Here is a 22,490-nt window from a genome sequence, read left to right as displayed (position 1 = left end):
GTCCTGTATGAGTCTGTGTGTCAGATACGTGGCTCATACAATCCAGTAACTGGCCCATTACCAGTTCAAATGGCCTGTTGCTTCGAGTACCTGTAAAAGAGAGAGTGCTCCTCCAACTTGCGTTTGCAAAACTCAACTCAAAATGCCCTTTTCAGACGCGTTTCTGCGAGTGGGCAGCATCCGTTGAAGAACCCCGAGTGCGCTAACAACCAATTGAAGATAATCCATCGGGCTGGTAACGGGGCTGATTTAACCACATGCTCAAACCGGAAAACAAAAGGAATCCATTCAATGTCCTGAATCACCCTAGTTAACCTCTCTTTAAGCAACAGGACCAAAATACTCACAGTATTTGAGTTATGGTCTCGCCAATACCTCATGCATAGGGATGACTGTTAATCTAGAAACTCAGTCAATGTTTTGGGGATCCGGGTTCGAATCCCGCCACAGCAGAAGGTGGAATTTGAATTCAATAGAAAAATATCTGGAATTAAGAATCTACTGATGGCCATGAAACCGTTGTTGGAAAAACACATGCGGTGCGGCGCACTCCCGAACTTAAGCTCGTAGGATTCAGATAAATTGGCTCTTTTACTCACAGTCAGAGTCATTCCCAACTGCAAAGCCATCTTTACTCAGTGAAAAATCACCAGCAAGTCTGGATATAAATAGAATCCCTACAACGCAGAAGGAGGCCATTCAGTCCATCAAGTCTGCAGCAACATCAATTCCATCCAGGCCTGATCTCCATGACCCCATGTACTTACCCTCCTAACCCCCTGACACTAAGGGGCAATTTAGCATGGCCAAGCCACCTAACCCGCACATCCTTGGACACAAGGGGGTAATTTAACATGGCCAATCCACCTAACCTACACATCTTTGGACTGTGGGAGGAAACCCACACAGACACGGGGTGAATATGCAATCCCCACACCGACAGTGACGGAATTGAACCCAGGCCCCTGGCGCTGTGAGGCAGCAGTGCTAACCACTGTGCCGCCCAACAGATTCATAAACTATAGCTCTGGCAGTGAGGAGAGAGTAACTGGATACTGTAAGTAACTCAATCAACATGCCCAATTGAAGCTTCCTTCTTTTTGCGTGAAATAAATGGGGAAATTTAATACTGCTGTTTGACGAGCAAATTAAACTGCCGGACTAACCTCACTGTACGCGGAAATTTAATAGCCCAATTAAAAAGGGGCCTGGGAGATTGAGACGAGGCTAAGAGTGAAGCGGGAAAGACTGGAAACAGTTGAGTGCGCAGCGGGCAAATCCACTTTGTTACGGAGAAGGGGAGCTGGGCACCTTGATAGTGACGGGCACTGGGGGCCGCCTAGCCGTGGATCAGAATCAAGAGCGCTTTGGGCAGTGTGGGTTTGACAGATGTAGGTCAGGAGGTTTGACCTCGGTAAATGGCAGCATCCAGATGGGCTGAATGGCCATCCTCCTGTGAAATAATTGCGCCGGGCGCCCTATAATGGGCAGCACGGTGGTTAGCGTTGCTCCCTCACAGCTCCAATTCCGGCCTCAGGTGACTGTCATTGTGAAGTTTGCACCCCCTCCCAGTATCTGCGTGGGTTTCCTCCGGGTGCTCTGGTTTTCTTCCACGGTCCAAAGATATGCAGGTTAGGTGGAGTGGCCATGCTAAATTACCCCTCAGTGTCCAGAGATGTGTAGGTTAGATGGATTGGCCATGCTAACTTGTCCCTTGTGTCCAAAGATGTGCAGGTTAGGTAGATTGGCCATGCCAAATTGTTCCTTAGCGTCCAAAGATGGGCAGGTTAGGTGGATTAGCTATGCTAAATTGCCCCTCAGTGCCTAGGTAAATTAGCAGGGAAAATAAGTGGGATTAAGGGGATAGGGGCTGGGTGGGATTGCTGTTGGTGCAGGTTCGATGGGCCAAATGGCCTCCTTCTGCACTGTAGGGCTTCTATTTTATTCTATAATTAGCCTCAGTGCCCTGGTACGAGAGCTGAACAGGGATACCATGCAAAGGTTCGCTGTTTTGATGGACACTCAGATATTCTTCCACACTGTAGGGATTCTATGGTTTTGCCTGGAAGGTGTACCGATCTGGAAATCAGGGGTGACCTCTCTCCCATCAACCTTGGTATATTCCATAGTTCAAAAGAACAAAGGGGCTTTGGATAAAGAGTATGGAGCCATAACAAGGAAGCTGTTCCTTGGCAGGAACATCCCTTCAGAAGGTGGAATGGAGGAAGGGGCAAAGAGAGGAGAATCTTCTAAACATAACCTGCCTCATATCTAACAGCAGATAGGTTTAATGATGTCAATTGCAGTCCACTAGTTGCACTCTCACCTCAAAAGGTCAAGGGTTACCCTCAAGGTCACAGGTTCACGTTTCCCCTCACTTCCCCTTTCCCAAGCCTTCAGCGCATAAGGGCAGCACGGTAGCACAGCTGCTTCACAGCTCCAGGGACCTGGGTTCAATTCCCGGCTTGGATCACTGTCTGTGTGGAGTGTGCATGTTCTCCTCGTGTCTGCGTGGGTTTCCTCCGGGTGCTCCAGTTTCCCCCCACAGTCCAAAGATGTGCGGCTAAGGTTCATTGGCTGTGCTAAATTGACCATAGTTGCATAAGCTAGAGGATACGTGGGTAAAATATGTATGGACATGGGGGTAGGGCCTGGGTGGGATTGTGGTCAGTGCAGACTCAATGGGCTGAATGGCCTCTTTCTGCACTGTAGGGTTTCTATGATAATCCAGGCTGACATGCGCACTCTAGCACCGAGGGAGTGCGGTCCAGTAGTTGCACTCTCACCTCAAGGTCAAGGGTTACGCTTAAGGGCACGGATTCAAGTTCCATCTCCAGAGCCTTCAGTGCATAACCCAGCTGACACACCCGCTGCAGCGCCGAGGGAGAGCTGCACTGTTGGAGGTGCTGCCTTCCGATTCAGCCCCTGGACTGGGGCACCTCACCCGCCCCCTCAGGGCGGTGCAGAAGATCCTGCAGCTCACCTATGAAGAGACAGTAGGTGGCGTCCCAGACAATCCCTCGTCCAACAATCAAAACACAAAAAGGAGGAAAAAAAATCTGGCCGTTCATCTCAACGCAGTTTGTGGTTTAAAACAAAATCAGAGGCAGTTCCTCTGACGTTCCGCTCGTGACTCCGAAAGTATCGAGTTGCTTTGGGGATGCCACGAGAGGCGCGATATAATAATCGAAGGAAGGAACGAAAGACACGCCAGCACTCTAGGACGTCCCAGGATGACTAGAGGCAAACTTCTTCGTCAGCCGAGAGCCCACACACTCTGACAGAGAGCGTGCCGTCTCAACACAGCTCCCGTTGACAGACGCTGGCTCATTCAATTACGAGCTAAGCAACACCAAAGCACCTGCACATTCGCACAATCCAGTTAACGCTCTGGCTTTTGACAGGCCAAGTATTGTTGGCACGGGGTTGGCTATAAATCTTTTGATACGCATCCAAAAGGCGGCTCTGTGCCAAGAGGCCCTCCCCTCCAGGGTGTTCTTTGAAAGCTCAATTCGGTTTCCTGCCAAACATCACAGTTTCAATTTTCATACGAACAGATGTCAGCTATTACCAAGTCTAGTTTGTGGTACAGTTACACTAATAACCTCTCCACTTTGTCAAGAAAAACGCTACTTGCAATCTCTCATTGCTCTCACTCCCCCATCAACTGTTTAACCCATTGGAGACCCATTTAACTCTCTGAAGCACACACTGAGTCATAGAGCGTGGAAACAGGCCCTTCAGCCCAACTTGTCCATGCCACCCTTTCTTTCAAAAAAAAACCCCCTAAACTAATCCCAATTGCCCACAGTTGGCCCATATCCCTCTATACCCATCGCACCCATGTAACTATCTAAATGTGATATTAATGCAGCTGTACAACATCATTGAGTGGATGTAATGGCATACCAGGGATGGAGTCAGAACATCAACGATGATTTGAGCTGGAGTGACTCAACTGGTCAGCACTGCTAGCTCACAGCTCCAGGGGTCTGGGTTCGATTCCCGGCTTGGGTCACTCTGAGTGGAGTTTGCACGTTGTCCCTGTGTCTGCATGGGTTTTATCCAGGTACAGTCCAAAGATGTGCAGGTTAGTTGCGTTGACCGTGCTAAATGTCCCCTTGGATATAGCTCTACGCATAGAAAGCAACAGAAACCCTACGGTGCAGAAGGAGACCATTCAGCCCATCGAGTCTGCACCATCAACAATCCCACCCAGACATTATCCCTGTAACACCACATATTTACCCCGCTAATCCCTCTAATTTACGCATCCCAGGACATTTAGCATGGTCAATACAAGTAACCTGCACATCTTTGGACAGCACCCAGATGAAACCCATGCAGACACGGCAAGAACGTGCAAACTCCACACAGAGACAGTGACCCAAGCTGGGGATTGAACCCAGATCCTGGAGTTGTGAAGCAGCAGTGCTAACCAGTGTGCTACTGTGCCAGGCCCGTCTGACAATCGTTCCATGGTCATTACGATTTTAATTCCGGATTTCTTTTTTTCCATTACTGAATTCAAGTTTCACCATTTGCCATGGTGGGATTCGAGCCTCCGGTCCCCAGAACATTATCTTGGGTCTCTGGATTCTAGTCTAATGACAATACCACTCTGCCATAGCCTCCCTAAAAATTGAGGGCACATCACCCAGGTGATGCATGCTCAGAATCCTACAGCACAGGAGGCCATTCAGCCCATCAAGTCTGCACCAATCATGATCCCAGCCAGGGCATATCCCCACAGCCCCATGCATTTACCCTAGCTAGTCCCCCCTGACACTAAGGGGCAATTTAGCACGACCAATCCACCAAACACACACATCTTTGGAATGTGGAAGAACACGGAAGAAATCCACGCAGACAACGTGCAAACTCCACACAGACAGTGACCCAAACCGGGAATTGAACCCAGGTCCCTGGCGCTGTGAGGCAGTAGTGCTAACCGCTGCGCCAAACTGGGAACTGAATATCAGAATTCAAATGACTGGTGAGTTTGCCACTGGATTTTACCAAGTTAAATGGAATACTTTTGCACCTACTCCAGTGAATGTTAATTTAGTACAACATTAGTGACTTCCTTGCAACACAGAGTAGAGCCCAATTCTACCCATTACAATAAAATCCATGTATATAAACCAAGGTGTCTTACCTGTTTAAACTGTTCTTCGTAGCCCCAGTCATGGTGGCCAGCAGGTGATTTAGAATGTGCTTGACTTGGCGAGATGGACTGACTGTTCCCCTGCTGTTGGGATTGTCCGCTAATGGATGGATGGTGGGCAGAGGGAGGTCTCTGAGTTGGCAGCACAGCAGCAGCCTGTTTCCTGAGATACTCTAGATCCTCCTCCTCCTCTTCTTCTTCTTCATCCTCCTCGAGGTCTCCTCTCGCCACCCCCTCCTCCTCCTCCTCCTCCTCCAGCCCGCTGGCAGGGTCCTCCTCTTCGAAGGGATCGTCCTCCGGCTCGGAGTCCATGCTGCTCTTGTCGGAGGCGCGGGGGAGGCTTGGGGCCCCCCCGGCTGGCACAGGCCTGGCCAGGGCGGTGACCAGCGAGCCCGGCGGGGATCTGGAGGAGGCGGTGGCCAGGGCGGCCTGCTGGGCGGCTAGCTGCTGGGCGTAGAAGATGTGAGCGTTGCGGATCTCCCTGTCCTTCCTCTCCCTGCCCTCCATCTCCAGCCGGGCTTGCTGCTGTCTCTGCAGATGCTCCATCACCGCCTCCAACTTCATCCCCTGGTGATGGAGCTGAGAGTTTCCAGTCAGAACCAGGTTTAATTCTTCTCCAGTTGCCAAGCCGGGCTGTCAAAACAAAAAGGCACAGAGTTAACCACTCTTTGGGATCACCGCGGTATCGCTTACTATTGGACACTGCCGAAATTATTGGGGTGCCGTTTAGCACATTGCTCCACGGCACACCAATCACCCTGAGTGAATGTTATAAGCTGTTAAAGACCACAGACAATGAAGATAGGAGCAGGAGGAGGCCATTTGGCCCTTTGAGCCTGCTCCGTCATTCATTACGATCATGGCTGATCATCCAACTCAATAGCCTAATCCTGCTTTCTCCCCATAACCTTTGATCCCATTCGCCCCCCAAGTGCTATATCCAGTCACCTCTTGAATACATTCAATGTTTTGGCATCAACTACTTCCTGTGGGAATGAATTCCACAGGCTCACCACTCTTTGGGTGAAGAAACGTCTCCTCACCTCCATCCTAAACGGTCTACCCCGAATCCTCAGACTGTGACCCCTGGTTCCGGACACCCTCAACTTCGGGAATATCCTCACTGCATCTACCCTGTCTGGTCCTCACATTAAGAAGTCTCACAACACCAGGTTAAAGTCCAACAGGTTTATTTGGTAGCACGAGCCACAAGCTTTCAGAGCACCGTCCCTTCGTCAGGTAAGTGGGAGTTCTGAGGGGCATGGACAGTTGGATAGGGAGAGCTGTTCCCCTTAGTTAAATTACAACGGAACACAGGTTAAAAGTGAGGGGTGGGAGGTTTAGGAGGGATTTGAGGAAGAACTTGGTGATGGTCTGGAATACGTTGCCTGGGAGGGTGGTGGAGGCAGGATGCCTCACACCCTTTAAGAAATACCTGGATGAGAACTCGGCACACTATAACATTCAGGGCTATGGACCAAGTAGGATTAGGTTGGCAGGTCTCAATGGGCCTGTAGTATTCTGAGAGTGTAGGACCAGAGGAAGTAATCGCAGAGTAAGGGGTTGCCCATTTAAGGCAGAGAGGATGAGGAGGAATTTCTGCACTCAAAAGGGTAGTCAGTCTGCGGAAATCTTTACCAGAGGATCGGTCATTAAGTACGTTCAAAAACAGTTTTTTAATCAGTAAGGGAAATCAAGGGTTATGGAGATAAGGTGGGAAAGTGGAGTTAAGGATTGTCATATTAGATCAGCCAAGGTCTCATTGAATGGTGGAGCAGACGCAATGGGCCGAATGGCCTATTTCAGCTCCCATATCTTATGGGCTGATCATGAGGCCTTTTGCTGCCTGGACGCAGTGTAACAAAGCGACAGAATGGAGTGGGGGCCCCATTAACAAGTGACTCAATAACCACATGACAAGCTTTTATCAAAATTGGAGCACGTGGTCACTAAGCCTGGAAGGCTCTTTGGGGGCCACTTCAGTGCGTGCTATGGGATCCCGAGGGTCACAGCAGTTGAAATCGATGTTCCCATTAACCCGCGTGTCTCCAGCTTTCACATTACAGCAGCGACTGCACTGCAAAAGCACTTAATCGCCTGTAAAGCACCGAGCGACATGCTGCGCTTACGGAAGGGCAATATCGGAGAATTCAAGTTCCGTCTTCGACAGGCGGACCCTGAGCCTCTGATTGAGGCTCCCATCCATTAAGGAAGCTCCAGAGTGAGCAACAAAAAAAAATGGAGAAATTTCATCCGGAAGGCACTTGGAACAAATTGAGAGACTTTTGTTGGGGAAACGTGGAATGGAAGCCAAGCCAAGGCTTCGGAGGGAGGCCGCAAATTCCTAAAGAACTCATCCACCCTCCCAGCAATGGGATCCTACAATGCAGAAGGAGGCCATTCAGCCCACCCTGTCTGCACTGACCACAATCCCACCCAGGCCCTATTCCCATAACCCCAAGCATTTACCCTAGCTAGTCCCCCGACACCAAGTGAGAAGTTAGCATGACCAATCCACCTAACCTGCACATTTTGAGACTGTGGGAGGAAACCAGACCACCCGGGAATCGAACCCAGGTCCCTGGAGCTGCGAAGCAGCAGTGCTAACCACTCTGCTACCATGCTATCCCTTACTTGAATGGGTGTAAATTGAGAGAGGTGGATACTCAGCGAGACCTTGGTGTCCTCGTGCAACAGTCACTGAAAGTAAGTGCGCTGGTACAGCGGGCAGTGAAGGCGGCAAATGACATGTTGGTCTTCATAGAGAGAGGATTTGAGTATAGGGATAGGGATATTTTGCAGCAATTGTACACAGCATTGGTGAGGCCACACCCGGAGTATTGTGTGCAGTTTTGGTCTCCTTATCTCAGGAAGGACGTTCTTGCGATAGAGGGAGTGCAGCGAAGGTTTACCAGGCTGATTTCTTGGACGGTAGGCTTTTCGTATGAGGAGAGACTAAATTGGTAAGGATTATATTTACTGGAGTTTAGAAGAGTGAGAGGGGATCTCATGGATACTTATAAAATTCTAACAGGGTTAGACAGGGTAGATTCAGAAAGAATGTTCCCGATGGTGGGGGAGTCCAGAACAAGGGGGTCATAGTTTGAGGATAAACCTTTTAGAGCTCAGTGGAGTAGAAATTTCTTCACCCAGAGAGTGGTGAACGTGTGGAATTCACTCCCACAGAAAGTAGTTGAGGCCAAAATGTTGTGCGATTTCAAGAAGAAATTAGATATAGCTCTTGGGGCTAAAGGGACAAAGGATATCGGAGGGTGGGGGGGTGGGAAGGCAGGATCAGGTTATTGAATTTGATGATCAGCCATGATCAAAAATGAATGGTCGAGCAGGCTCGAAGGGCCAAATGGCCTGCTCCTGCTTCTAGCTTCTATGTTCAAGGCCAGCAGCACGTACCATTATCCTGAAACTAGCTGTTTAATTCCAGATTTTATCAAATTAAATTTAAATTCTCCAGCTGCCCTGGCAGGATTCGAACCCTCACTTCCAGATCATTAGCCCAAGCATCTGGATGACTAATCCTGTGACAGAACCACGACGTTACCATCCCTGATGCAATAGCTAATGAATAAATAATCAAATATAGATTTGCTGCTCAAACCTAAAGCTGTGCTTTCTTTTATATAAAAAAATCAAATTTATAGAAAACCCTCTTGACATTATCTGAACTCTTTAAAAGGTATGTTGAAGTTTTTCACCTTGTACTCATCAGGTCACTTTGCAAGAGTACCAGTCTAAAGGGGAAACAATAGTGGATGTAAAAGCAAAATATTATAGATGCTGGATATTTGAATAAAAACAGAAAATGCTGGAAAATCTCAGCAGGTCTGGCAGTGTCTGGGGAGAGAGAAACAGAATTAACAAATGTAGATCCGTTTCTCTCTCCATAGATGCAGCCAGATGTGTTGAGTTTATCCATAATTATTTTTAAATATACTGTATATTTGCAGTTTTCCCTTTATCCTGGTATTTTTGCAAAGTGCAAGATGGAACACTTTGTTGTGTAGCTTTTTTCCACTGGATCATGCAGGTGGCCATTCAGCCCATCGAGCCTGCGCTGACAGCATTCTCACCCAGGCCCTGGCTCCATAGTTACCCTGCTAGTCCCCCCGACACTAAGAGGCAATTTAGCATGGCCAATCCACCTAACCAGCACGTCTTTGGACAGTAAGGGGCAATTTAGCGTGGTCAATCCACCTAACCCACACACCTTTGGATTGTCGGATGAAACTGAGGCGCCCAGAGGAAACCCACGCAGACACGGGGAGAGCGTGCAAACCCCAGTCGCCTGAAGCTGGAATCAAACCCCGAGTCCCTGGTGCTGTGAAGGCAGCAGTGCTGACCATTGTGCCATGCCATCCACATGCTGGCGCTATATAAATGCACAATGCCAACAACATTGTAATATTACCACTCCAGTGTCATTCTTTTGGTGACTTGGGTCAGGATATCAGCAATTTCCACTATAAAATGAGATGACAGAGAAAGCTAAGTGATCTGCAATGAAAACATGTGTGTTGCAGTTTATTTTGGGGCATACCACCAGGGTATTTCTGTGCGCGCACACACATGAACACACAAAATCCCCAGGAATGTAGTCAAACTGCAGAAAGTCAAACAGCAAATTTACAACACCATACTTTGGACTGATAGAAAGCGAGGCAGATGGATATAGAAAGACAAATACAGGGAGCATTTAAACCGTTAAGTTAATGGCCAAAAGAACACAAAAACCAAATTAATGTTTAAGAAATTCAATCTATCATTTACTGTTAAACATTGGAAATTACTGCCGGGGTTGGGTGGGGTGGGGGGGTGCTTTAATAGTTTCAGTTGATGGAGACATGGCTGATTGTCAGTGTGGGCATGTTAGTGTGTGAGAGGGAGGGTATCGAAGGATTGGAATGAGAATGGTTTTGGACATCTGACTAGTTCCGTCTCAGGGGGAGGGGGGGAAACTGGGGGGGGGGAGGGGAGGGGGAGGGGGGGAAACTGGGGGGGGGGAGGGGAGGGGGAGGGGGGGAAACTGGGGGGGGGGAGGGGAGGGGGAGGGGGGGAAACTGGGGGGGGGAGGGGAGGGGGAGGGGGGGAAACTGGGGGGGGGAGGGGAGGGGGAGGGGGGGAAACTGGGGGGGGGAGGGGAGGGGGAGGAGGGGGGGAAACTGGGGGGGGGAGGGGAGGGGGGGAGGGGGGGAAACTGGGGGGGGAGGGGAGGGGGAGGAGGGGGGGAAACTGGGGGGGGAGGGGAGGGGGAGGAGGGGGGGAAACTGGGGGGGAGGGGAGGGGAGGGGAGGGGGAGGGGGGAAACTGGGGGAGGGGGGAAACTGGGGCAGGGAGGGGGAGGGGGAGGGGGGAAACTGGGGGAGGGAGGGGAGGGAGGGGGAGGGGGGAAACTGGGGGAGGGAGGGGAGGGGGGGGAGGGGGGAAACTGGGGGAGGGAGGGGAGGGAGGGGGAGGGGGGAAACTGGGGGAGGGAGGGGAGGGAGGGGGAGGGGGGAAACTGGGGGAGGGAGGGGAGGGGGAGGGGGGAGGAACTGGTGGGGGGGAAACTGGGGGGGAAACTGGGGGGGGGGGGTTGGGGAGTGGGAGACGAAGACAGTAACTAAACGGAAGCTAAATGCAATGCTGAGGAACACAATCCCTTCCCCACCCCCCCGCCATCCTCTGAGCCGGGGTATTTCAGTGGGATCCACCCCCACTGCTCTCACCTCCCCCCCCACCCCCCGGATCTGAGGCTCAGACTGAATAACAACTGCTCCTTTTGTCAATATCACAGCGCTCGTGTCCACAGGCAGATTTCACCCCGCACCAAAACTGCCTCGCTACATTTAAACCCCCAACACACACACACAGACACACAGACAAACTCTGCAACAGTGGAACAAGTGACGGGGTGGGAGGGGGGGAGAGAGGCTGGGGTCCAGCAACAATAAAGAAAAACAAGTGAAATTCTCTCTTTTGATCCCATTTCCTACCCAAGGGAAACAAATAGATACAAATCGCAACTCAACTAAAAACAGATACACAGTATGTGGAAATAACATCGCGCAGGGGTGAGATCCCCCCCATTCACACACACACACATATACTTCACCCCCTTTCTGACCTGCTTATCTCCCCTCCCCTGTTAATAGAAGAAATTCCAGCCACAAACTTTCAAATAGATTTACCTCCTGCACTTGTCTCAGAAGCTTAGATGAGTGTCTCACTTGCCCTTTCTCTCTTATGTACAACACTTTAACATTCTTTATATTAGGGGATGCAAGAAATAGCAAGATCCAGTCTGACAACCTCCCCCCTCCCTCTCCCTTTTCCCTTACCATGGACGTCGTGTTGCTGTTGTATTTCCCTCTGTTGTCCACCATACCGACTCAAAGATAGATACATAGAGAGAGAGAGTGAGAGAGTGAGACTCACTCACACCTCCCCTCCTCCTCCTCCTCTCTCTCTCTCTGCAAGGAGAGAGGCCAGCCCGGGCTTCCAACTCTCAGTGCATGTTCCAGGCAGCTGGATCAGCACAGGGTGAAATAATAGAAAATCTCCTGCCCCTCTTACATTTTACCCCAGTCTATTAAATAGCAATCCCAGCATGCAACAAGTATGGGATCCTGCGCCTGCGTGGGGGGTGGGGTGTGTGTGGGAGGGGGGCTGTGTCACATCTCTTGTGTTTTTTATGGCTCTCCTATTCTGTCGAGCTCGCCAGTCTCTCCTGAGTCACAGCCAGGCTCAGACCTGTCTGTGTTTTGTGTTCCTCTCTACCCTGGCTGCATTCACACTCTGAGACCCTGGGATGTCTCAGTGCTGGGGGGTCTTTTTATATGTTGCACATTCGGGGGGGTGTTAACTTTGTCATTGGATTGGCTATAGAATCCCTACGGTGCAGAAATCAGCCCCTTCGAGTCTACACCCACTATTACCCAGGTTTACCCCATAATCCCACTAAGCTAAGGGGTAATTTAGCATGGCCAATCCACCTAACCTGCACCAACGCCCCGACAGTGCAGCGCTCCCTCAGCACCGACGCCCCGACAGTGCGGCGCTCCCTCAGCACCTACGCCCCGACAGTGCAGCGCTCCCTCAGCACCTACGCCCCGACAGTGCAGCGCTCCCTCAGCACCAACGCCCCGACAGTGCAGCGCTCCCTCAGCACCTACGCCCCGACAGTGCAGCGCTCCCTCAGCACCTACGCCCCGACAGTGCAGCGCTCCCTCAGCACCTACGCCCCGACAGTGCGGCGCTCCCTCAGCACCAACGCCCCGACAGTGCGGCGCTCCCTCAGCACCAACTCCCCGACAGTGCGGCGCTCCCTCAGCACCAACGCCCCGACAGTGCAGCGCTCCCTCAGCACCTACGCCCCGACAGTGCAGCGCTCCCTCAGCACCAACGCCCCGACAGTGCAGCGCTCCCTCAGCACCAACGCCCCGACAGTGCAGCGCTCCCTCAGCACCTACGCCCCGACAGTGCAGCGCTCCCTCAGCACCTACGCCCCGACAGTGCAGCGCTCCCTCAGCACCTACGCCCCGACAGTGCAGCGCTCCCTCAGCACCAACGCCCCGACAGTGCAGCGCTCCCTCAGCACCTACGCCCCGACAGTGCAGCGCTCCCTCAGCACCAACGCCCTGACAGTGCGGCGCTCCCTCAGCACCAACGCCCTGACAGTGCGGCGCTCCCTCAGCACCTACGCCCCGACAGTGCAGCGCTCCCTCAGCACCAACGCCCTGACAGTGCAGCGCTCCCTCAGCACCAACGCCTGACAGTGCAGCGCTCCCTCAGCACCAACACCCCAACAGTGCAGCGCTCCCTCAGCACCAACTCCCCAACAGTGCAGCGCTCCCTCAGCACCTACGCCCCGACAGTGTGGTGCTCCCTCAGCACCGGCGCCCCGACAGTGCAGCGCTCCCTCAGCACCTATGCCCCAACAGTGCAGCGCTCCCTCAGCACCTACGCCCCAACAGTGCAGCGCTCCCTCAGCACCAACACCCCAACAGTGCAGCGCTCCCTCAGCACCTACGCCCCGACAGTGTGGTGCTCCCTCAGCACCGGCGCCCCGACAGTGCACACTCTCTCAGCATTGATGCCCTGACAATGCAGCATTCCCTCAGCACTGACACCATGACAGTGTGGTACTCCCTCAGCACTAACACCCCAATAGTGCGGTGCTCTCTCAGCACTGATGCCCCGACAGAAAGAGGTAATTTAGCACGGCCAATCCATCTAACCTGCACACCTTCGCTCTGCAGGAGGAAACCAGAGCATCCGAATGAAAATCCACGCAGGCACGGGGAACATTGGAATTAGGAGCGGGAGTAGGGAATTCAGGCCTTCGCGCCTGCGAAGTTGGGTGGATTAGTAAATTTGCTGATGACACCAAAGTTGGAGGTGTGGTAGATTGTGAGGAAGGGTGTCATAGTCTGCAGGGAGACTTAGATAGGTTGCAGAGCTGGGCCGAGAGGTGGCGGATGGAATTTAATGCGGAGAAGTGTGAGGTAATTCACTTTGGTAAGAGCAACAGATGTGTCGAGTATAGGGCTAACGGGAGGACTTTGAATAGTGTGGATGAACAGAGGGATCTAGGTGTGTGTGTACATAGATCCCTGAAAGTTGGGAATCAAGTAGATAAGGTTGTCAAGAAGGCGTACGGTGTCTTGGCGTTTATTGGTAAGGGGATTGAATTTAGGAGTCGCAGTGTAATGTTGCAACTGTACACTACTCTAGTGCGGCCGCACTTGGAGTACTGTGTGCAGTTCTGGTCCCCGCATTACAAGAAGGATGTGGAGGCGTTGGAGAGGGTGCAGAGGAGGTTTACTAGGATGTTGCCTGGTATGGTGGGGAGGTCCTATGAGGAGAGACTGAGGGATCTAGGGTTGTTTTCGTTGGGAAGAAGGCGGCTAAGAGGGGATCTTATTGAAACATATAAGATGATTAGGGGTTTAGATAGGGTGGATAGTGATAGCCTTTTTCCTCGGATGGAGAAAGCTAGCACGAGGGGGCATGACTTTAAATTAAGGGGGGGTAGCTACAGGACGGATGTCAGGGGTAGGTTCTTTACCCAGCGGGTGGTGAGGGATTGGAATGCCCTGCCTGCTGCAGTTGTAGATGCGTCTAGTTTGGGGGCGTTTAAGAGATCTCTGGATAGGTTTATGGACGAAAAGGGATTGGTATAGGCTAGTGGGTCATTGTTTTTGTAACTGGTCGGCGCAACATCGTGGGCCGAAGGGCCTGTTCTGCGCTGTAATGTTCTATGTTCTATGTTCTATGTTCTATGCTCCATCATTTAAGGCCACTCTGTGCAATGGAGAGCATGCAGACTCTGCACAGACCCAAGCATAGAATCGAACTCGGGACCCTGGCGCTGTGAGGCAGCAGTGCTAACCACTGTGCCACCGAGCCACCCAAACATAGACAACATCCAAACATTCCGACCTCATTGATTCCTCTCCCCCTCTCTCTTTCAGACAGACCTCTCTCCCCCACCCCTGTTTAATACCAAGCTATAAGTTGGCACTGCCCATTCCTGATTATTTTCCTCTCCCCCATCCAACCCATCCTTTCTTCTTTTCATGGGATGTGGGCATCACTGGCAAGGCTGGCATTTGTTGCCCATCCCTAGTTGCAGTTGAACTGAGTGGCTCACTTGGCCAGTTGTTGAGAGTCAACCACGTTGCTGTGGTTCTGGAGTCACATGTAGGTCCAACTGGGTAAGGATGGCAGATTTCCTTCCCTAAAGTACATTAGTGAACCAGATGGGTTTTTCCAATGATCTTTTTTTCCCATTACTAGTTTTCAATTCCAAATTTTATTGAATGAATTTAAATGCCACCAGCTGCCATACTGGGATTTGAACCCGTGTCCACAGAGCATTGACCTAGATATCATAGAAAGCCTACAGTACAGAAAGAGGCCATTTGGCCCATCAAGTCTGCACTGACCACAATCCCACCCAGTCCCTACCCCCACATCCCTACATATTTACCCACTAATCCCTCTAACCTGCACATCCCTGGACACTAAGGGGCAATTTTTAGCACGGCCTATCAACCTAACCCACACATCTTTGGACTGTGGGAGGAAACCGGAGCGAACCCATGCAGACACGAAGAGAATGTGCAAACTCCACACAGACAGTGACTCAAGCCGGGAATCGAACCCAGATCCCTGGAGTTGTGAAGCCACAGTGCTAACCACCGTGCTACCGTGCCGCCCATTCTTCTGAACTCAAGTGAATATAATCCTAACCAACTCGATCTCAAACATCAATCCCGCCACGCCAGGGATCAATCCAGATCCTCTGGAGTATGTGGAGTACCAGCCCAGTTCTTGCTATGTACAGAATGTGGTGAAAATTTACCAGACTCATTCCTGGGATGGCGGGATTGATGTTTGAGATTGAGTTGGTTAGGATTATATTCACTTGAGTTTAAAAGAATGAGGCGGTGATGGTGGAACTCATAGAAACCTCGAAAATTCTAACAGGACTAGACAGGGTAGATACAAGAGAGATGTTCTCGATGGTGGGAATGTCCAGAACCAGGAGTCACAGTTTGGGGATTGGGGGTAGACCATTTAGGAGAGAGGTGAGGAGAAATTTCTTTACCAAGAGAGTGGTCAGCCTGTGGAATTCGCTACCACAGGAAGTAGTTGAGGTCAAAGCGTTGTATGTTTTCATAGAAGGAGTTAGATATAGCACTTGGTGCGCAGGGGATCAAACAATGAGGGGGGAGGCAGGATCTGTCTATCGAATTGGATGATCAGCCATGATCATAATGAATGGTGTAGCAGGCTGGAAGGGCTGAATGGCCTCGTCCTTCTCCTATTTTCTATATTTGTATCTCAACTTCTGTCCAATCCTCACACTGTCCCTCCACCTTTCCCCTCCTCCTCTCTTCCTTCCTGTCTCACCTTTCCTCTTTCACTCCTCCTCCCTCTCTCACCCTATCCTCATCCTACCCTCTCCCCTCCATTCTTCCCTCCCCCTCCTCCTCTCACTGACACAAGAACATTCAGCTCAACCTCACAATCCCCCCTCACCTCTTCCTCCTCCTTCTCCACCCTCCCCCTCCCATCTCCCTTAATCACCTCCTGCCTCAGACCCCTTGCCCCTCCCTCTCTCGATGCCCCGCACTCCCTTCTCCCTCCTCATTCCCCCCATCTCCACCCCCTCCCTCCAATTCCCTCCCCAAATACTCTCTCCTTCCCTTCCAAACCCCTCTCTCTCCTCCCCAAACCCCTCTTTCTCCCTCCCACTCCCTCCACCTCCCACTCTCTCCCTGCATTCCACTCCCTACCTCCTTCTCCCAACCTCCCCATCCCTCCCTCCCCCAACTCACTCTCCCTCCCTCTGCCTAACTCCCTTCTTCTCTCTCCCTCCATTCCTCTCCCTCCCTCTCCCTACCTCCCTATCTCTCCCATTCCCTCCCTCCCTTCCAGTCCCTCCTCTCCACCCCCCACATCTCCCTCTCTCTCCTCCTCCCTCCCACTTCTCCCCTCCCTCCACTCTTCCGTTATTCCTTGTCTTTTCTTTCTCCCCGGCTCCCTGGACATTGCCAGTGTCCGGCACTCCCTGCGGAGGCTGTGTGTCGGATGCTGAGTGTTCCCAGTCTCCCGGTTTATTTCCTGTGCTCCTGCACCTTCTGTCCCAGAGCTCACACGTTGCTGCCACATGGTGCCTTGCAACCAGGTCCAAATGAAAGATAAAGATGAACTAACAGTCGTGCAGTCAAACTATTAATAATGGCCTGGCATTCTTTCTGTGAGATTCTACAATCTGTGACCATTGATTGTGATTGAAGACACAAATTGTGCATTTAAAGACCTTTAGAGATTGGAAACAACAGTTTCGTGACTTAATAGACCACTTTCTGAAACAAATCACTTGCTCAATTAATTAAATGGTACAATCCCTGCAGTGCAGGAGGAGGCCATTTGGTCCACACCGGTTACAATCCCACCCAGGCCCCACCTCCATAACCCCAAGCATTTAACCCGCTAATCCCTCTAACGCAGGCATCCTGGGACACTACAAGGCATTTTGGCACGGCCAATCCCCCCCTAATCCGCACTTCTTTGGAGTTTGGGAGTACCCGGAGGAAACCCATACAGACATGGGGAGAACATGCAGACAGTGACCCAAGCCGGGAATCAAACCCGGGTCCCTGGCACTGTGAATGCTAACCACTGTGCCCCCATGCCTCCCCAAGACCAAAGCCCAGTTTACCCTGTTACTTGCAAAGGTGATGGTGTAATCCATGCTGTACGTGGGATAGCACTGTGTAGAGAAAGCCATCAGATCGCAAAGACAATACTTGAACTGCATTGATTTGAATTTGTTCTGGTCTTTGATTTGATTTCTTATTGTCACATGTATTAGCAGACAGTGAAAAGTATTGTTTCTTGCTCGCATACCGTTAATAGAAAAGAAAGGAGAGAGTGTAGAGTGTAGTGTTACAGTCATAGCTAGAATGTAGAGAAAGATCAACTTAATGCAAGGAAAGTCCATTCAAAAGTCTGATGGCAGCAGGGAAGAAGCTGTTCTTGAGTTGGTTGGTGCATGATCTGACTTTTGTATCTCTTTCCCGACGGAAGAAGGCGGAAGAGAGAATGCCCGGGGTGCGTGGGGTCCTTGATTATGCTGGCTGCTTCTCCAAGGCACTGGGAAGTGTAGACAGAGTCAATGGATAGGAGACTGGTTTGCGTGATGGATTGGGCTACACTCATGGCCCTTTATAGTTTCTTGCGATCTTGGGCAGAGCAGGAGCCCATACCAAGCTGTGGTACATCCTGGAAGGATGGTTTCTACGGTTCATCTGTAAACATTGGTGAGAGTTGTAGCTGACATGCCAAATTTCCTTAGTCTTCTGAGAAAGTAGAGGCAGTAGTGAGCTTTCTTAACTATAGTGTCGGCATGGGGCGGGGGTGGGGAGGACCAGGACAGGTTGTTGGTGATCTGGATAAGTAGAAACTTGTCTTGTGGAGGTGATTGTGTTTTGCTGCAGGAATGTTTGGGGAGTTTTTTACTGACACTGAGACTGGGCAAATCCAGCCGCCTGTGGTTTACTTACAGGTGTAACCACTGCACACCTGAGTTTCAGCCACTGGTTCGCTCTGCCTACGTCGCTGCCCTTCTCCACATTCCCCGCACTCACACTCTGTCTCTCTCTGCGTCTCATCTCTGCAACCTGATTAAGAGGCTGCACTCGAGCCGGGAGCTCCACCCTCCCAGTTCAAAGCTCTTCCGTGGATCACGCAATGCAGACCTGGTTTTTTTTCAGGGGGGGAGACTGGGGGGATGGGGGGCAAGGGCGGTAAGAAAGCTTTCCATTGCCAGCTAGGCTCAGCATGTCTCCTTTTATGTCACAGCACATTGAACATTGAATCGCTGCTGTGCGGGAGGAGGCCATTTGGCCCATCCAACTCTGCGCTGACCACAATTCAACCCAGGCCCTACCCCGCAATCCCATTAATTTACCCTGCTAGTCCCCTTTACACTAAGGGGCAATTTAGCACGGCCAGTCCACCTAACCTGCATGTCTTTGGACTGTTGGAGGAAACAGGAGCTCCTGGAGGAAACCCACACAGACACGAGGAGAATGTGCAATCTCCACACAAACAGTGAGCCTCGGCCGGATTCGAACCTGGATCCTTGACGCTGTGAGGCAGCAGTGCTAACCACTGTGCCACCTTGCTGCCCCTATAAGATTTAGGGCAGAAGGTACAAGAGCAGTAGCTCAGTTTGAAGGTTACCTAGGTTGCGAAGGGGGTTTGGCAGGGTCGACATTGAGAGATTGTTTCCTGGGATTGGGAAATCTAGTCAGTGTGATGGAGGACCTGCCCCTGCCTACATTTTGTTTATTCATTCGTGGGACGTGGGCAGCGCTGGCTGGGCCAGCATTTCTTGCCCATCCCTAGTTGCCCTTGAAACTGAGTGGCTTGCGGGGCCATTTCAGAGGACAGTTAAGAGTCAACCACATTGCTGTGGCTCTGGAGTCACATGTAGAACATAGAACATAGAAAACTACAGCACAAACAGGCCCTTTGGCCACAAGTTGTGCTGATCATATCCCTACCTACTAGGCCTATCTATAACCCTCAATCCCATTAAATCTCACGTAGGCCAGACCAGGTAAGGGCGGCAGATTTCCCTTCCCTAAAGATCCTTTTTATCCAGATGGGCTTTTCCGACAATCGACGTCAATGGTGATGAAGTGGAAATGGTCAAGAGCTTCCATAAGATATAGGAGCAGAATGAGGCCATTCAGCCCATTGAGTCTGCCCTGCCATTCAATCGTGGCTGATATGTCTCTCAACCCCATTCTCCCGCCTTTTCCCCATAACCTTTGATCCTCTTACCAATCAAGAACCTACCTATTTCTGTCTTAAATATGCTCAATGACCTGGCCTCCACAGCCCTCTGCGCCAATGAGTTCCATTGATTCACCACCCTCTGGCTGAAGAAATTCAAGTTTCTAGGTGTGCAGATCACTAACAATCTGTCCTGGTCCCTCCATGCTGAAGTTATACTTAGAAGGCCTACTGACGCCACTACTTTCTCAGGAGACTAAGAAAATTTGGCATGCTAGCTACAACTCTCACTAATTGTTACAGATGCACCACAGAAAGCATCCTTTCCGGTTGTATCACAGCTTGGTATGGGCTCCTGCTCTGCCCAAGACCGCAAGAAACTACAAAGGGTCGTGACTGAAACCTAATCCATCACGCAAACCAGCCTCCCATCCATTGACTCTGTCTATACTTCCCACTGCCTTGGAAAAGTAGGCAGCAGAACAAGGACCCCATGCACCCCGGGACATTCTCTCTTCCACCTTCTTCCTTTGGGAAAAAGATACAAAATTCTGAGGTCACGTATCGACCGACTCAAGAACAGCTTCTTCCCTGCTGCTGTCAGACTTTTGACTGGACCTACCATATATTAAGTTGATCCTTCTCTACACCCTAGCTATGACTGTAACATTACATTCTGCACCCTCTCATGTTCTTCTATGTACCCTATGAATGGTATGATTTGTCTGTATAAGCGCACAAGAAATGAGACTTTTCATTGTATCACAAAACATGTGACAATAATAAATCAAATCAAAAACATGCCTCAGGATAAGGATAAAGGGATGATCATTTGGGCAGAAAGGTAGGTTAATAAAGATGGTGAATGGCACACTTGTCTTTATCAATCGGGGGATAGATTACAAAAGCAGAGAAGTCATGATGGAGTTGGATAGAACTTTGGTGAGGCCCACAGCTGGAGTACAGTGTGCAGTTCTGGTCGCCACATTATAGGAGGGATGTGATCACACTGGAGAGGGTGCAGAGGAGATGCACCAGGATGCTGCCTGCAATGGAACATTTAAGTTATAAAGAGAGATTGGCTAGCCTTGGGTTGTGGAGCAGGGGAGACCGAGGGGGCGACCTGATCGAGGTGTACAAGATTATGAGAGGCACGGACAGAGTGGATAAGGAGCAGCTGCTCCCCTTAGTTGAAGGGTCAGTTACGAGGGGACACAGGTTAAAAGTGAGGGGGAATGAAGGGGTTGGGGGGGGATTCGAGGAAAAACCTTTTTACCCAGAGGGTGGTGAGGGTCTGGAATGTGCTGCCTGGGAGGGTGATGGAGGCGGGATGCCTCACATCCTTTAAGAAAGTACCTGGATGAGCACTTGGCACACCATAACATTCAGGGCAACAGGCTAAGTACTGGTAAGTGGGATAAGGTGGGCAGGTCAGGGCATTTCATGCATCGGGGCAGACTTGATGGGCTGAAGGGCCTCTTTTCCACCTGTAGTACGTTGTGATTCTAAGAGGAGAAGTTCCTTTATTCAAAGGGTTGCGAATTTTTGGAATTCTCTATCGTGGGGTTAGAACAGGTTGATGGACTGAATAGCCTACTCCTGCTCTTGTCTTCCCCTCTGATCGGAGGGGGGGTTTAAAATGTGAAAAATGGCTCGATGGGGTCGAAAGGGAGAAAGTATTTTTTTTCTGGTGATGGGGCGGAGGGGCAAGTAGTTCACAAATGAAGGGACGTAATATTAATATCGAAACTTGGCCGTTCAGGGACAGGTCAGTTGGGGGGGATTAACGGGTAAATACGTGGGGTTATGGGCATAGGGCCTGGGCAAGATGCTCTGTCAGAGACTCGGGGCAGAGTCGATGGGCCGAATGGCCTTCTTCCGCATTTTGGGAATCTATGAAAAGCAGGGAGGGCAACTTTGTGAAAAGGGCAGCAGAATTTGGAACTCTTTCCCCTGCAAAAATGTAGATGAACCAACAGTTAATATATTTAAGGTTGAGGATGGCACAGCGGTTAGCACTGCTGCCTCGCAGCACCAGGGTCCCGAGTTTGATCCCAACTTTGGGTGACTATCTGTGTGATGCCTGCACATTCTCCCCGTATCTGCACGGGCTTTGTCCCACACTCCAAAGATGTGTGGGTTCACCAAAGATCCTTAGACAGCACCTTCCAAACCCATCACCACTTGCATCTAGGACAAGGGCAGCAGATACATGGGGAACAGCACCACCTGCAAGCTCCCCTCCAAGGCACTCACCATCCTGACTTGGAAATATACCGGCCGTTCCTTTGCAGGCGCTGGGTCAAAATCCTGGAATTCCCTCCCTAACGGCATTGTGGTTCAACCCACAGCACGTGGGCTGCAGCGATTCAAAAAGGCAGTTCATCACCACCTTCTCAAGGGGCAACTAGGGATGGGCAACAAATGCTGGTCTTGCCAATAGTGCCCACATCACATGAACGGATAAAAAATACTTAGGTGGGTCGGTCATGATAAATCAGTGACCAAAGACGTGTGTAGGGAGACCCAGCGAAGTAAAACTTCTGCTATTGTGTTGCCTGTAACAAGGGTGTGAGGAGAGGAATCTTTCAGTTATTGCTGACCTACCTCCATCTAGAGGCCTTTTAAGATACTGCACTGTAACAAAAAAATGCAAACTGAGGGGCGATGGCCAAGATTATCGCTAGACTATTAATCCAGAAACTCAGTTGGGGGATAGGGGTTCGAATCTTGCCACGGCAGATGGTGGACAGTTTCCTGCAAGTGCTCCGATTTCCTCCACAGTCCAAAGATGTGTAGGTTAGGTGGATTGGCCATGCTAAATTGCCCCTTAGGGTCCAAAGGTGATGTGGGGTTGCTGGCATTGGACAGGGATGGGCACAGTAAGAAGTCTCACAAACACCAGGTTAAAGTCCAACAGGTTTATTTGGTATCATGAGCTTTCAGAACGTTGCCCCTCCAAAAGCTCGTGCTACCAAATAACCACGATGGACTTTAACCTGGTGTTTGT

The 22,490-nt window shown here is 50.8% G+C and overlaps 1 protein-coding gene across 3 annotated transcripts in view; it reads right to left on the bottom strand.

Moving 5' to 3' along the window:
* LOC145360678 (AT-rich interactive domain-containing protein 3B-like) overlaps positions 1-22,490 on the bottom strand; it is a 220,988-nt gene that overhangs the window by 135,418 nt on the left and 63,080 nt on the right. For 2 of the 3 annotated variants that reach the window (XM_080216030.1, XM_080216031.1), the window contains exons 1-2: positions 11,503-11,681; positions 5,159-5,800 (exon numbers count right to left, since the gene is read on the bottom strand). In XM_080216030.1, coding sequence (XP_080072156.1) covers positions 5,159-5,800; positions 11,503-11,547 — 687 coding nt within the window. In that variant the 5' untranslated portion in view covers positions 11,548-11,681. Of the gene's footprint in view, positions 1-5,158; positions 5,801-11,502; positions 11,682-22,490 lie in introns of those variants that run through there. The other variant, XM_080216032.1, reaches the window with a different exon arrangement.

This window comes from Carcharhinus amblyrhynchos, chromosome 32, assembly GCF_965287045.1.
Source record: "Carcharhinus amblyrhynchos chromosome 32, sCarAmb.v2.hapA, whole genome shotgun sequence".
Classification (NCBI taxonomy): Eukaryota; Metazoa; Chordata; class Chondrichthyes; order Carcharhiniformes; family Carcharhinidae; genus Carcharhinus; species Carcharhinus amblyrhynchos.
The sequence above is the reverse complement of the archived record's forward strand: the minus strand, read 5'-3'. Positions and strand labels throughout refer to the sequence as shown.